Genomic DNA, 16,109 nt, shown 5'->3' on the forward strand with positions numbered 1-16,109 from the left:
GGAGGCCAGAGGACTGCTGATTGAGACAAGGAACCCCGTTAGACTTTTGAGAGGCTGTCTGAGGCACCCAGAAGATGCCGCTGGAGGCACTACCACTGAGGAGGAGACAGGCCAAGCCCGCAGCTGTGCCTGTAGGAGTGAAAGATCCATGGTGGGGGAGGCAGTGGGCAGAAGGCAGGAAGTGCCTCCCTTTAAGGGGCTAAGCAGTGAGAGAGGTGAGGGAGACAGACGGGGAGATAGAAGAGAAGGGCAGTAAAGGAGGGGCTCCTTAGGGGGGAGGAGTGTCTCACATGCAGCAGGGACTCGCTCGCTCGAACAGGATAAGCACACAGGAGCTCTTCCACTGATACCGTTACCTTCTTGGAAGGTAAACCCAGGGAATCAAAAAAAGGGGCTGTTTACCTTAGTGCCGTCCAATGGGACATTGTGCAACAATAGGGACGTCCCATACTTGCACCACCCAGGACATGTGCCATGGTCACAGGTGCCTACTTAGCACTTGGAACATGGCAAGGAGGAACCGAATTCTAACTTCAGGGCCAGCCCCTGAATTTTTAAGACAGCAGTTTACAGAAATGGCTAGGTTTAAGATACGATTTCCGCTGATGATCAGCAGAACCAATACAAAGAGTTTAAAAGCCTTCTTGGCTGCACTCGACACGATATATTGAGAAGCTTTAGAATGAGTACCTTTGGAATGGTGTTTAATTCTCAAGGAGTTCATCTGAATGAACTGGCTGAAAGGGCAAATGCATTGTTTGAATCACTGAGAATTCTCAACAAACCACTCGTTTAAAGTATATTTCAGCACAACTGCCTGCCTCCCCACAACCATTCACACCATTAGCAGCAGGGCAGCTTTATCTGGTGACTAGGCCCAGGAACACAGGCTGAAGGGACTAAAGCCCCTGCCATGATTCCAGGCATGCTGGAGCCCTGGTAACCAACCTGCTCTGTCACTGGTCTTTCCAGCATGGGACTCCATCATTGGATATTCAGAGCCAAGGCTCTTGGACCCCAAAGCCATTCAAAGACATCTTTTAAACACCAAGAGTGCTACAAAATCCAAAATAATTTTATTCACTTTTTCAGATTTTTGCTTCCACAAGGTGTTCAGCAAACATGCTAAGGCGACAGAATGTCTAGTTGGTCACGACATGCAACGCTGACCATTCAGTTGATGACAGCAGCAACCACGCCCACCTGAGCTACTGGTCCCACAGCACAAAGGGGGTTTGCGGGAACACACGGAACCACACAGCAATCAGCAACCTGAGGTAGGTCTCTTTACAGTACAAAAAACTTCTACACCAGTGTGAGACACTGATTAGCAAGAGCTGCTTAAAGTTGCAGACTTTGGAGGGAGACAGACTGTGTGACAACTGCAGTGAGAGAGAACAGACCCACAAACTCCTGAACCCTGTCACTGAACTGTGGAGGTGTGGGACCAGGCAAATGAAAAAAGTACCACTGACGAAAGCAGCAGCCGGCCCCGGGGTTTGGAGCCAACAGGTGTAGGAGCTGGAGAGCTCTGTGCAGTGACCAGCGTTAGGAACCTGAGGCAGTGGGACACTCTGTGAAGAAGAGACTTGATTCTGGTTAAGAAACAACAGCAAAAAGAGGAAGGCAGGAAAGAACCTCCCCCCGTCCAAGGAATGTTCTTCCATGATTCTCATTCCTGACAGAGGGAGTGAAGGGGGTTCTGGGGGTCTGGGGCTTTGCCCCACTGCTCTCCCAACGGAAACAGTGAATGACAACAGGACAGAAAGCAGGAGCCCTGAGAATTCACGGCGCTCTGCGTGGCCTCCAGCAGCCCCCCCTCCACCCGCCCTGGGTGTGGCTGTGTGGGGACACAGAGGGGGCCCCTGGAGGGCCCGCTATTGCCACACATCTTCCTTTCAACACCCAGAGAACCCGGCACCGTGAAACCACCAGCCGAAGGAGAACAGTATGCTACCCTTCCTACAATCTAATAGCAAAATCAGATCTCTAGTACAGCAAACTGTACAAAAATGATAGAAAGGAATTTGCACTGTTATCAGGACAGTGCTTATTTTAATATAAAATAAACAGCTTACATTTTCACTGTAAATATAGGCTATGTACAGAATTATATATAGATATAGCTACACGTATAAAGCTTCATTATAGGCCTCTGATACATTTATAATAACGGTTCCCTGAACCTTTTAGAGTGCAATTAAGAACAAAAACTAAATTTTGTTTACATGAATATGGAATAAATACAATAATCAAAATATGACTCTCCCTAAAATTGAAACACACAAGCCAATCCTGAACTGCTGTGCGAAAGATAAAATTGGGAAAGGCAAGGTTTCGGCAAGAGGACGCGATGAGGGGCCTGCCCGAGGCAGGGGATGGCAAATGCTCCAAGGAAAAGAGACGTTGGTGGCGGGGAGGAGTTAGCCCTTGACAGCGACCTTGTTCTCCACAGCAGCAAACATGGCATAGAACCGGGAGCTGTCATTGGACAGAAGGACTGATGGGGTGTCGAACTCCACCACCTGCAAAGGAAGGAGACACGTCACTCAGAGTCATTCAGAGGACCACTGACCCAAAGCCCCCTGAGGGCAGAATCACAATGACACACAATCCGATGAGTTCTGCCATGCCCCTGTGGGTTCCACTTTTGATTTTTTGTTTTTACTAACCAGGGCATAAGCAAAGGGTTAGAGACAAAGACATCCAGACCTCCTTCACATCAGTCTCAGGGGGAAAAAAATTACAGCTCAAGTCAAGGGCATAGTAGGCAAATGTCATCTTGTGTAAATTGACCCTAACCTATAGATGGAAAAGGAACAGCTCAAAATACCCACTTCACAGAATAAAAAGGAAGTAAGTCATTTGGTCAATTATCCATTCCTATGATGGACTTCTATGCAGCCACGGAAAATCATATTGCAGTAAAAAAAAACAAAAAAACAAAACCCTGAATGATGTGCTGGTAGAACCTGCATTCCATGATAGAGGCAGAAAATGTCACACACTCACTTTCCCAGCCTTCTTGCTTGCGGGCCCAGGCATGGGGTACAGCATTGACCAAGGAGAAGTCTCTGAGATGCTTCTAGGAAAGGCTGTTCTGCCCAATATAAGCATGAGGACAAAGTATACTTCCCCAGGACTGCTTGTGTGAGGATGTGATGTTGGGTGCTAGCACAGAATCCCACACCATGAGGGGAGGGAAGGTGGGTCCTGGGTGGAAGCTGACATAGAACCTGACCTCGCTGAGCTGCTGAAGAGCCACCCCTCTGGACTCTGGCCATGGGATGACAGACTCCTACTATTCACCTCTTTCATTCCAGAATTGTGTGTCCGCAGCAGAGTACATCCTACCCACTAGAGTCTGGGTGTATAGGGGCATGAAAAATGCTGGCAGGGGATAAATTAATCTATTATGAATTACTGATGCTTGTCCCTGAGGAGGTAAATGACTTAACTTATTTTTGCCTTTATGCTTTTTTCAGGTTTTCCTAAAATTACAAGGCAATTTCAATTCACGAGAAACAAAAATTAAGGGAAAAGAAGGACAGAGTCCTTCATAAAGAGCCAAACAATCCCCATTCCAAAACATTAGGCCACTCGTAGAAACAATGTGGTCTAGATGTGCATCTTTTTTTTTTTTAAGATTTATTTTATTTATTCATGAGAGACACCGAGAGATAGAGAGGCAGAGACATAGGCAGAGGGAGAAGCAGGCTCCATGCAGGGAACCTGACATGGGACTCCATCCCGGATCTCCAGGATCATGCCCTGAGCCCAAGGCAGACGCTCAACCGCTGAGCCACCCAGGGATCCCTAGATGTGAGTCTTTAAGAAAGAACTTCAAAAAAAAAAAAAAAAAAAAAAAAGAACTTCCCAACTGTTCTTGGTCCCCTCTACTTTATTATATTCTATTTAATACCTATGTACAGAGCAGTAGCTCTGTGTATCTAATGCATAATAGAATCACAGTAAACATTTAGGATAATGCAAACAAAGATAGTAACAAAGCACACTAACATTAATATAATTTCAAAATGAGGAGAAAAATAATGAATTTCTATGTTCTCTCAAACTCCACTCTGAAGCCCAGCTTACACCTGTTCTATTAATTGCTTTTCTCAGTACTTCTCCACAGAAGGACAGAGTGGTCCTGCAGTGTAAAACACTGGCTTTGGAGTCGCTGGCCTAGCTCAGCTCCAACTCTTTCTTCCTGTGGGCTGGAGAAAGGTTCAGTTCCCTGAGCCCATCTCCTCTTTTGGAAGGCAGGGTTAAAACATCTGTATCTTTCTCAGTGGTTGTGATGATTAATTACATGTTGAGAGACAGTATGTAAGGCCCCTAGCGTGGTGCCTGACACGCAATAAGCATTCGATGGAAGTGGCTATTTTGGTGGCCATTATTATTAATCAGAGTTACACACTGTAACTGGCTTGTTATTTCTGCTGAACCATTCATCTACTGCCATCCCAGGTGCACACAAAGGAGGTATCTGTTCAACATAAATTTGATTAACATCGTGAGTGACATACTTAACATCTACCATGTGCAAAGAATGTGGTATGGAGCCCTGCCCTAAGAGAGTTTACAGTCTAATAGGGGAGATGGGGCATTAGCCAGCTACCATCAGAGGAGGCAGAGGAGCTACACGAGAGGGGCACATCAAGTTTAAGGTGGCAGAAGCAAATCAGGGTATTTTAGCTGTGTCTTTCAGAGAGACAAGCAGGCTGTAAGCAGACAGATGTGGGGATGTAGAAGAGGGAATGAGAGGAAAAGGCATTAGGGGTAGATGGAACTGAGTGAGAAAAGACCTAGGGGAACCAGCTTAGGGAATGCAAGATTGTCTACAGTCATTGGCACCTGCAAGGAGAGAGTGGGAAAGGAAGGCAGCGGGGCTGGGCCAGATTGTGGGAAAGCTCGGAACACCAGTGTTAAGAAGTTTGGCACCACCAAATGATTGCAAAAAGCAAACACGAGGTGGCCAGACTCAATACACCTTGGGCAATTCTTGTGTACATAAGTTAATTAGTCAAGTGCTCGAGCTCTCTGACCTAAGTCAAAATGTCACTTTTACAAGCAACAAAAAAGCAGGTATTAAAGCAAAATGAGAACCCAGTAAGAGTGCCCCTACTCGATCTCTGGCTTTGGAGGGCTCTGTCCCTCCCAGTGGCAGCCAGATTAGAGTTGCTAAGGCTGCTTATCTGAAAGCTAAGAATAGCACTAAGATGGCAATCAGTCCAATCCTGCCAGTGGCCAGTTTTCCTCCCAGATGAGGCCACATGCCAGCCTTAATCCCCCAGGGGCTCAGTACCTGTCCCTGGGCCAGCACCATAATCCTATCAGAGCCTAGGACTGTATGTAGGCGATGGGCAATTGTCAGCATGGTGCAGTCAGCAAATGCTTCTCGGATGGTCTCTTGGATTAGTAAATCTGTCTCTGTGTCCATGGCAGCAGTGGCTTCATCTAGAATCAAAATCTGCCAGAAAAGAGGAGAGAAAGAGAGATCCAACCAATTCCTTAGGCATTCTACTTAATCTAGGTTTTGCTGAAATATATTTCATTGCTTGAATTTTATACCATAATCTGTCTTTCCTAAGTAGGTACACACATTGTAAAAGGATCATTTTGCTTAGAACAGGTACAACTCCAAACCCATGCATTTGCCTTCATTTCCACAAATAAAAGGCTATGCATGTGATACTGATCTAACAAAGGGCTTGCCCCTACTTGTTCTGTGACTCTAAACATGAATAATCTTTCTGGATCTTCCTTTTCTGGTTTACAAAACAAAGTGACTGTATTTGATAGCCTGGAGGTCTCAGTCTATAGTTTCCAAGACTACTACAACTACTCACTGGCCAGAAACAAAATTCACCCTTTGGAAATTAAAGGCTCAGGGAAGTCTGAAGGCTCAAAAACACCTGTATACTCAGATTGGGTCAAGGTGAGTTTAAAAACATCTTTGGACATGCTCCTAAAAAGCTCCACTGGGCTTGGAGCCAGGAGTCCCTTTGGACCTCATGCCGCAGGGAAAGGCCATCCTTCTCCTTCCCTGCCACTCCACAAACCACCTTACCTTACAGTGACGGAGCAAGGCTCTTGCTATGCACAGGAGCTGCCGTTCCCCCACTGAGAAGTTTTCTCCATTCTCCATCACTTCAGATTCAAGTTTCAGAGGTAGCTGAGCAATCTAGGGAGAAAGGCAGTAAAGACTAGAAGAGTCAAAAAGTAAATTTTTGGGGAAAAAAAAACAACTAAATTTTGTCAAAAATCCAGTGGCAAAAATAAACTATTTTGAAACAGCTGAAACAATTAGCCAAGAATCTGGCTCATCTAGTAAGAAGGTACAGGTGTGATGATCACGTGTACTAGGACTCTCATTTTCTATGACATTCCATATTTCAAATATACTATTCTTTTGGCCTCATACCATTAAAAGGTCTTAGAAATTCCAGTATTTTCATGTCCCCAAATCCTGTCAGATTGTGGTCCTAATTTTTGGTTCTGAAAATATGGTCATGGAATAGGAGATGGAGATAGGGAGATTGCTTTTCCTGTATTCCAAGGTTATAAGTTTATGGCTGTCACACTTGCGTTTATAATAAGCTATGAGCCTACCTGTCAAATGAAATTGTTTGAAGAAGCCCAATATATAAGTGATTAAGGCAGAACTGACCTAGTTGAATCAGGACAGGGGATCCTGAGCTTGACTCAATTCAGGGGCATGAAAGATCCTATTCCAGGTCAGGGATATCATGTAGACTGTGGCCTCAGGAAGGTGAGTGCTGAGTTACTCTAAGAGGTTAATGACTCCCTTTGCATGCTGCATGCTTTCTGTAGGCTCGGTGCATATACAGATGTTTCAAAAAAGCATGTTATACTGTTATGATGACTAAAATAGAACTTAAAAGAATTATGGAATCTGAGTGTTGGTCATTAATATCTTTGTTAATCAATGGATAGCAAAAGGGCAATATGACCATGGTCAAGAGATATCAACTTTTATGCCCCTTCTGAAATGCCTGGGAAGCCTTATCTAAAGTGATCCTACACAGCTATCCTGGAAATAAAGGGACAGGCCAGGCTAGACAGAGGCAGCCAGAGAAGCCTGAGGAGTGACCACAGCATCACTACATTTCCACTCTTGAAATTCCAGCAAAGCCCTTCCTCATTGCTTCACTTACACATTCTTTCATGTGTGTCCTTTCTAGGGCATCCCAAATCTGGTCTTCAGTGTACTGGTTGAAGGGATCCAAATTTGACCTAGAGAGAAGCACAGTAGAAGTTTTTCAGTGATCCAATACATAAGTGACCATACCACAAAGGCTGTCTGTGGTATAAGTTGAAACACACCTGGGAAAAGGAAGGATCAAAGTCCTCAAAGTCACAGAGGACTCACTCCCCAGCCAGCCTTAGGTAGACGTGCGGCTGTTTGCCTGTTACAGGAATGTATCTGAGAACAGGTTAGGACTGTCTTCTTTATAAAACTTCTTTTTAAAAGATTTTATTTATTTATTCATGAGAGACAGAGAGAGAGGTAGAGAAATAGGCAGAGGGAGAAGCAGGCTCCCCACAGGGAGCCGTGGGACTTGATCCCAGGATTCTAGGCCCACACCCTGAGCTGAAGGCAGACGCTCAACCGCTGAGTCACCCAGGCGTCCTCTTCTTTATAAAACTTTAACTTTTATTACTTTTATTATGTAAATAATACAGGTTACAGGAAAATTAAGAAATACAGATACATGAAACATAAAACCGAAACCAATGATGTTTTAATCACCTCTAATCAGACCGTCAGAAGCAAACAGAGCATTTTGGTATATACATGTTGAAATACATCTTTGTGTATTTGGAAAAACAACTTATTTCTTCTTGATGCACCAGGGTGAGAGCCTGTCACTGTGAACAGACTTGAGGGTGACTGGCTGACCAGGAGGAGGAGCTGATCCAGCCGAGCAGAAAGGAGAGCGTCAAGAGCAGCTCAAGAGGAAGGAATTTACTGGTACAGAAAATCAGTCTGGGAACTATTTTTGCTTACTGGACCAATAGGGGCTATATCAAGAACATCAAGGATGATACCAGAAGAATAGAACTAGACATTTCTGGAAAAGGCTCTTTGTCATGGAGGATGAAAGTGGAGAGGTGGTAGTGGAATAGATAACTGGGGGAAATTGGGAGATTACATTAATTTTGGGGTGTCTTGTTTTCATCTAAACATGACATTTACAGGTTTTATTTATTTATTTATTCATTCATTTATTTATTTATTTATTTATTTATTTATTTATTTATGATAGTCAGAGAGAGAGAGAGAGAGAGAGAGAGAGGCGCAGAGACACAGGCAGAGGGAGAAGCAGGCTCCATGCACCGGGAGCCCAATGTGGGATTCGATCCCGGGTCTCCAGGATCGCGCCCTGGGCCAAAGGCAGGCGCCAAATCGCTGCGCCACCCAGGGATCCCCACATTTACAGGTTTTAGGTGTAATTTGCTTAGTTTAGAAAATTATACTTCCCATATGGGAAACAAAGTCTTTGGGAGAACTTTAGCTCCATGTCTCATTTGTCTCCATGTCTGGGGTTACTAATCCAAGGCAAGGCAAATGCAAGCAGGACATTACCCCAGAACTCCACCTGACAGGAGGAAGCACAGGCTGGCACCTACCTTGCCCATCCCTTTGGGCCCCCTCTGGATTCTCCAGGGAGACTGTAACTGGCTCTGTTCTCTTGTGCCTCTTGCCCTTTGCACATGAAACATGCACCTCACCCCCATCCTTCTGCTTAAGAGACGCTGGTGAAAGCAAGGGCTCTGGGGCCAGACTTACTGATTCCTACACAGGTTCTATTACAAGTGTGTGACTCTGACCAAGTTAGCCTAACTTCTCTATGCTTCAGTGCCCTCGAAAGGTTGTGACAGCTGCCATTTCACATGTAGAAAGTATTCAGAGCTGCGCTCACTGCATGGTTGTGTGTGCAGGAGCTACTATTAAGATGGTATTATTGTCATTGCTGTGACTCCTTGCCTATGATTCTTTCTTGTCCTTCAGGTCACAACTTAGATGCAGAAAGCGTCTCCTGGCCCTTAAAGCCTGATTTAGGTGTCCTCATGCTCACTCTCATTATGGCACTTGTCACTCTGTTCATTTGTCTCTGCCCCCATTGGATCAGGATCCTTGTCTGGATCTTATTTACTGTTGAATCCCATGTACACGGTCTAATGTTTGTTGTAAGAATAAAAGAACATATGGCCTTACTTGACTTCCTGATAGGAGGCATCAGTATGTGACAATTTAAGCATTTTCTGTAATGACAGAGGAAAGGAACAGTGTGGTGGAGCATGTGCACATGTAGATCCAGGCAGATTGGGCTCAAATCCCCACTCTGCTTCTTATTACCTCCACAACCTAGGGCAAACCACTCCTCAGTCTCTTCTATAGAATGGAGATACAGTGACATGACTCAGTAGTTTCCTGTAAACATTTCAGACAGGATGTACAGTACCTGGAACACAGCAAACATTTACTCAGTGGCAGCTATTAAATTCACAAGGTACATGTGGACATGTTAGCTGCCTGGTTCCAATGCTTGATGGTTTTCTGATTCATATATTCAATGTACTTTCCAAAGTACATTGAACTTTGGAAGAGTTCAACTCTTTCCTTAGAAAGAGTTCTGATAAAGTCCTATCTGTGAAAAGTCTGGATGGGGAAGACCAATTTTCTACAGGCATACCATCTAATATCTAACATCTTTGCAGGCATAATTCTTAAGAAGGTAGTCCAGTTTACTGATAATCTAAACTGTGAAATGACAGACCATGGGCTAAGTCTAAGGAGAAGTACACCTGTTTCTATTCACACTGGAAGCCCCAACCCTCCCTAACACTCCAGAGTCTGTCTGCACAAACATCCGGGTTGACAAGATTAACATTTATTGATCTGTTTTGTTTGTTTCTTTAAAGATTTTACTTACTTGTTTGAGAGAGAGAGAAAGCACGAGCAGGGGGAGGGGAGGGTCAGAGGGAGAGGGAGAAGCAGACCCTTCGCTAGGCAGGGAGCCCAGTGCAGAGCTCCATCCCAGGACCTTGGGATCATAACCTGAGCCGAAATCAAGAGTCGTTTGCTTAACTGACTGAGCCATGTAGGTGCCCCTATTGTTTTGGGCGTTTTCTGTTGCCTCTTAGTAGAATCTTCTACACTTATACACTATCAGTTTAGGGACAGACTGAAACCCATGCTCGCTGTCCCACGTCTGAAGAATAAAAGATTAATTATACTTTTGCCTGGTTCAACAACGACTGCTGAGAATTCTCGTGGGGCAAAGTTAGCAAGACAACTTTCTTTTTTTTTTTTGTTTTTTTTTTTTTAATTTTTATTTATTTATGATAGTCACAGAGAGAGAGGCAGAGACATAGGCAGAGGGAGAAGCAGGCTCCATGCACCGGGAGCCCGACGTGGGATTCGATCCCGGGTCTCCAGGATCACGCCCTGGGCCAAAGGCAGGCGCCAAACCGCTGCGCCACCCAGGGATCCCCGCAAGACAACTTTCTGAGTGACATTTATCTATGTGATGATGCAAGTTTTCACAATATTCTCTCTCCTATTTGTGTGGCCTCATATTGGACCTCTTCATGTTCTTTAGCAGAATTCCTGACCTTTGGGGTCATAACAGAGGTCTCATTTTTGAACCATAAACTTCAGAGTTCTTTAAAAAAACTCACTTTATTAACTTATCATTATTATTATTGTTCTACCTTTAAAAAAAAAAAAAGTTCCTCAGAGCTCTTTGTAAGAGCCTTTTGTAAGTTCTTACTAAACCTAGAAGGAAGGGTACTCCACCAAGGGGAAATTATGACCAGTTACAAATAGGGTTCATGTTCTAGTTTGCTTGGTCTCCTGCTCGTCACCCCCACCATGGTCTACATGCAGCCAAGCCACAGACCCAAGCTGAAAAATCACCCTTGCCCTTTATAGGGAATCAACTCTGATCTTTGGCTGTAAGAGCTGAAGTCAGGATTAATATGTGCTTTAGTGCTGGGCTGCTCTACATCTGCATTCTGCTCTGACTCTAGTTCTCATTTAGAGCTTCTGGTCCCTCTTCATGGGCCTGAATCTCCTCTTGGCAATCCAGTTCCAGTAATTCAATTCCTGGTGTGCTTCAGTGTACCAAGTTCTCATCTTGACAGTCTGCTCAGGCTCCCAAGGTTTGGGGCACACACCTTGCTCTGGTTCTACCCCTGATCTCCCTGGTTATAAATATCTGCCTTCTTTGGTCTCTGAATGCTGTTCAGTCTCCACTGTTGAGGTATAGTTTCCTGTGGAAAATCCATATTACTAAAGGCTGGAATTTCCAGCCCCAGTAACTTGATCAATTGTCACCTATGGTTTGACATTTCACTTTCTCAATTTCTAGTTGAGCCCATCACCTACTGCTTAAATCTGCCCCTTCTTTGCCTGTTCCTGGCAGGATTGTTTAATTTTAGGTTCTGGATTTTACCACTCGTTCAGGTTCCTTCTACTTCTTCTAAGATGAGTCCTTTGCACAGAGGAAGACTTCAATAAATATATGCTCAAGACCGAAGGAGTCTATAATGCTAGTTTCCAGGCTAGGAACATGTAGATAATTCTCCTAGACTTTTAGTCTAGGAAGTGTTCTTTAAAACTGTACAGCAATGCCCATTGTTATGGGTTGAAGTATGTCCTCCCCCAAAAGAGAAGTTGAAATCTTAACCCCCAGTATCATTTTTTTTTTTTTAATGACAGTCACACACACACAGAGAGAGAGAGAGAGGCAGAGACACAGGCAGAGGGAGAAGCAGGCTCCATGCACCGGGAGCCTGACGTGGGACTTGATCCCGGGTCTCCAGGATCGCGCCCTGGGCCAAAGGCAGGCGCCAAACCGCTGTGCCACCCAGGGATCCCCAACCCCCAGTATCGAAGATTGTAATCCTATTTGGAAATAGGGTCAGTGCAGGTATTAATTCATTAAAATGAGGTCATTCGGTAGAGTGGTGGGCCCTAAATCCAATATGACTGGGGGCACCTAGGTGGCTCAGTGGTTGAGCTTCTATCTTTGGCTCAGGTCATGATCCCGGGGTCCTGGAATCAAGTCCTGCATCAGGCTCCCTCCATGGAGCCTGCTTCTTCCTCTGCTTATGTCTGTCTCTCTGTGTCTCTCATGAATAAATAAATAAAATCTTAAAAAAATCCAATACGACTGGTGTCCTTATAAGAAAGGGTCAAATGCAGGCAGAGACACAAAGGGAAAAGGCCATGTGATGATGGTGGCCGAGATTGGAATAATGCACCTATAAACCAAGGAGCACCAAACACTGGTGGCAAACCACTAGAGGGTAGAAGAGGCAGGGAAGGATCCTCTCCTAAAGGTTTCAGAGGGAGCACAATCTTGCTGGCATCTTGATTGCAGACGTCTAGCCTCCAGAACTGTGAGAGAATAAGTTCCTGTTGTTTTAAGCCATCCAGTTTGTGGCTTACTTTGTTGTGACCTCCCTACGGAACAAATACACCTAGGAAGCCCATCTTGTACCTCTTACCAGACACAATACACACGCAGTAGCCTGCTCACTGAGGAGCCTGCCCCTTCAGATTCTCTGTGGGTGACGACTCAGCAGACAACACGGATAGGATTGATGCTCAATCCTCCTAAGCCCATCATACCAGCGGAAGGAGCCACCATAAACCAAGCAATGGGTCCCAGATATATAAGGAATATTTACACACACCAGGAGGTGCCATACACACATTAAGCCACACCAGACTGATCTCAACAGGGAGCTCAATCAGGAATAGAAGAAAATACAACCTCTTTAAGGAAGCCAGATGGCCCGGAGTCTGATCCACAAACAGAAGTGAAAGCAAAGTTATGCATCCATAACATCAAGAGTTTTGGCTGGGTGGATGGATAGAGAAAAAAAGGCATCTGAACAGGAAGGCACCTATTTTTAGTAGTCAGAAGTCCTAGGGTCCTAATGTTGCCAGAACTGCATTTTCATCTTTGGTCCTTCATATTTTATTTTTAGCAGTATTCTACGCTTGCCTTTTGGCCACTGCATAATGAGGCCACGAATCTCTCTGAAAGTATGAGAGGAAGCAGGAATGCCTCTCTGACACATGGGGAGACACTGCTGCACCACACTGGCCTGTCATCATGATGGGTGCCTCCTAGGCCTAGGGCAGGAGACCTGGGACAGGAGACTGTCCCATAGTCCTTCTGCTATCCGGGAGCAAAAGGGGAGCTCTAAATAGTTATTCAGGAGATTTTGAAGATGCTGGAGGGGAAAAAAAGGTAACTAAAAGTCAGGCCCTGGGGAAGCAGGCTTACCTCTGGCTTTGGAAACACAACCCCTCCCATCACAGGGTTGTGATGGAGAGTGGGGGTCATGAGAACTCCAGGAGGGGATACAGCATGTGGTGTGTGAGGGCCCAGACAGCCCAGGTTCAAATGCCTATCTTTGGGCAAATTATCTAACCTCTCTGGATTTCCATTTCTTCATCTATAAAATCAGAATAATAGTACCTACTTCATGGAGTTTTGAGTATCTTAAGAATTAATACATTAAAATGCTTAGGACAACATCTGCCACATACTAAGTTCTCAATAAGCTTATCTACATTCATTACTGTTGTTCTTTAGAGCAGCAGTGTCTGGCACAGAATGACCTTTTCCCTTTTTTTAAGATTTTATTTTATTTATTTATTTACTTACTTATTTATTTTATTTACTTACTTACTTACTTATTTATATATTTATTTGACAGAGAATGAGAGAGAAAGCTCACAAGCAGGCAGAGTGGCAGGCAGAGGGAGAAGCAGGCTCCCCACTGAGCAGAGAGCCCAATGTGGGGCCTGAGCACCTCTTCCCTTTTTTTTAAAGAGCCAATTTAGGTTCACAGCAAAACTGAGAGGAAGGTAAATATTTCTCATATATCTTGCCCAGAATGACTTCAGCAAATGTTAGAGAACACTCTGTGTTCTTGATACAGTTATTCTAGACTTTGTATTATTTTCTCATATTAAGACTAAGAAGCTTCTGGGAAATCCCAAGTTCCAAAGAAACTAAGACTATCAAAAACAAAAAGAAAAAAAAGAGGGAGAGAGAAAGAAAGAAGGAAATAAAGAAAGCAAAAAAAAGGTAAAGGGGCCCCCTTCAACAACAGAATAATTCAGAGAAAACCGTAGGACCTTGAGGTTCTTTTTTTTTTTTTTTTAGGATTTATTTATTTATTCATGAGAAACAGAGAGAGAGGCAGAGACATAGGCAGAGGGAGAAGCGGGCTCCTCACAGGGAGCCTGATGCAGGACTCGATCCCGGACCTCAGTCCCTGAGCCAAAAGCAGACGTTCAACCGCGGAACCACCCAGGTGTCCCAGACCTTGAGATTCTTTTTTTTTTTTTTTTAAGATTTTTATTTATTCATTCATGAGACACACACACACACACACACACACACACACACACACAGAGAGAGAGAGAGGGAGGGGGGCAGAGACACAGGCAGAGGGAGAAGCAGGCTCCATGCAGGGAACCTGACGTGGGACTTGATCCCAGGACTTCAGGATTACACCCTGGGCTGAAGGTGGCGCTAAACCAGAGCCACCCGGGCTCCCCAGACCTTGAGATTCTAAGAAAGAAGCTGCTTCAAATTTAGAACATCTTCCATTCCCCCTAGAGTGCTAACTGCTTCCGTCTGAAGGCGTGTGGGCCCAGAATGAACCAAAGAAGAATAGGTCAGTTGGGCTCAATTTTGCTACGATTTTGAGTTAGGAACTAGAAATATGGGATCCCTGGGTGGCGCAGTGGTTTGGCGCCTGCCTTTGGCCCGGGGCGCGATCCTGGAGACACTGGATCGAATCCCACGTCGGGCTCCCGGTGCATGGAGCCTGCTTCTCCCTCTGCCTGTGTCTCTGCCTCTCTCTCTCTCACTGTGTGCCTATCATAAATAAATAAAGATTTAAAAAAAAAAACTTTAAAAAATAAAAAAAAAAAAGGAACTAGAAATATTCCTCAAAAAGTAAAAATTTCATGGGTAGATCAAAAGGGAGAGAGGGCATCTGAATAGGAAGAAAGAACACTGCTTCTTGCTAATGAATGGCCACCAACAGAGATGCTCCAGGTGATGAGAAGATGCCCAGCCCCTGCAAGCAGAGTGAGGCTCACAGACAGTGATAGCTGAGGACACTTAGTCTTACTGCGAGGCAAATTCACTGCCAGCCACGCGGAGCTGTCAACTATCTGGAATGCAGATAGTGGAATGCACTGCAGGAGGGGCTGGTTAGGGCAGAGGGGAAGGCTCTCAGGAAGCACAGGATCCTCTGGGGAAAGGAAAGGAAGGTATTGTCAGGGCCATGAAGGAGGGAAGTTCGGCAAAAATGTTTAAGGTCAAGATGAGAAGAAACCTCTTGTCTTGGAGCCAGCTATCACTGCAAGAGGCACAGTAAAGGGACTAGTCACAGAAACATAGGCCTTATAGCTGGATAAGGGAGGGCTAGATGCAGCTATTGTAATGGACAGAGAGTCCGGCTAATCTAGGGAGCAGTATGGCCCCAAACGATCTGGTCTGTAATTTAGATTATATTTGTATGAGAGCAATTAGACATTTTTATTTCATCACCTTAAGTTTCATTTGATTTCGGTTTCATCTTGCTTTCACTCTGAGAGTTCCTTATGTTTTTTTTTTTTAAGATTTGTCTTATTTGTTTTTTTAAAAAGATTTTGTTTATTTATTTGAGAGAGAGAGAGAGAGAGCAAGAGAGAGCATGAATAGGGGGAAGAGGGAGAAACAGGCTCCGCGCTGAGTAGGGAGCCCAATGCAGAGTTCAATCCCTGGGATCAGGACCTGAGCTGAGGGCAGATGCTTAACCAACTAAGCCACCCAGGCACCCCTATTTATTTATTTGAGAGAGAGAGAGCAAGAGAGCGAGCATGAGTGCGGGAGGCAGAGGGAGAGGGAAAGAGAATTCCAAGCAGACTCCGTGCTGAGCACAGAGACCCAATTTGAAGCTCAATCCCATGACCCCAAGGTCATGACTTGAGCAGAAACCAAAAATCAGATGTTCAATTGACTGTGACACCCAGGCGCCCAGAGAGTTCTTTA

At 44.8% G+C, this 16,109-nt stretch overlaps 1 protein-coding gene across 3 annotated transcripts in view; it reads right to left on the bottom strand.

Moving 5' to 3' along the window:
• Window positions 1-1,054: 1,054 nt before the first annotated feature.
• ABCC5 (ATP binding cassette subfamily C member 5) overlaps window positions 1,055-16,109 on the bottom strand; it is a 92,869-nt gene continuing 77,814 nt past the window's right edge. For all 3 annotated transcript variants that reach the window (XM_055307855.1, XM_055307854.1, XM_055307856.1), the window contains 4 exons: window positions 7,185-7,263; window positions 6,077-6,190; window positions 5,312-5,476; window positions 1,055-2,525 (listed from right to left, as the gene is read on the bottom strand). In XM_055307855.1, the coding sequence (XP_055163830.1) occupies window positions 2,424-2,525; window positions 5,312-5,476; window positions 6,077-6,190; window positions 7,185-7,263 (460 nt within the window). In that variant the 3' untranslated portion in view covers window positions 1,055-2,423. The remainder of the gene's footprint in view (window positions 2,526-5,311; window positions 5,477-6,076; window positions 6,191-7,184; window positions 7,264-16,109) is intronic.

This window comes from Nyctereutes procyonoides, unplaced genomic scaffold (assembly GCF_905146905.1).
Source record: "Nyctereutes procyonoides isolate TBG_1078 unplaced genomic scaffold, NYPRO_anot_genome, whole genome shotgun sequence".
NCBI lineage: Eukaryota > Metazoa > Chordata > Mammalia > Carnivora > Canidae > Nyctereutes > Nyctereutes procyonoides.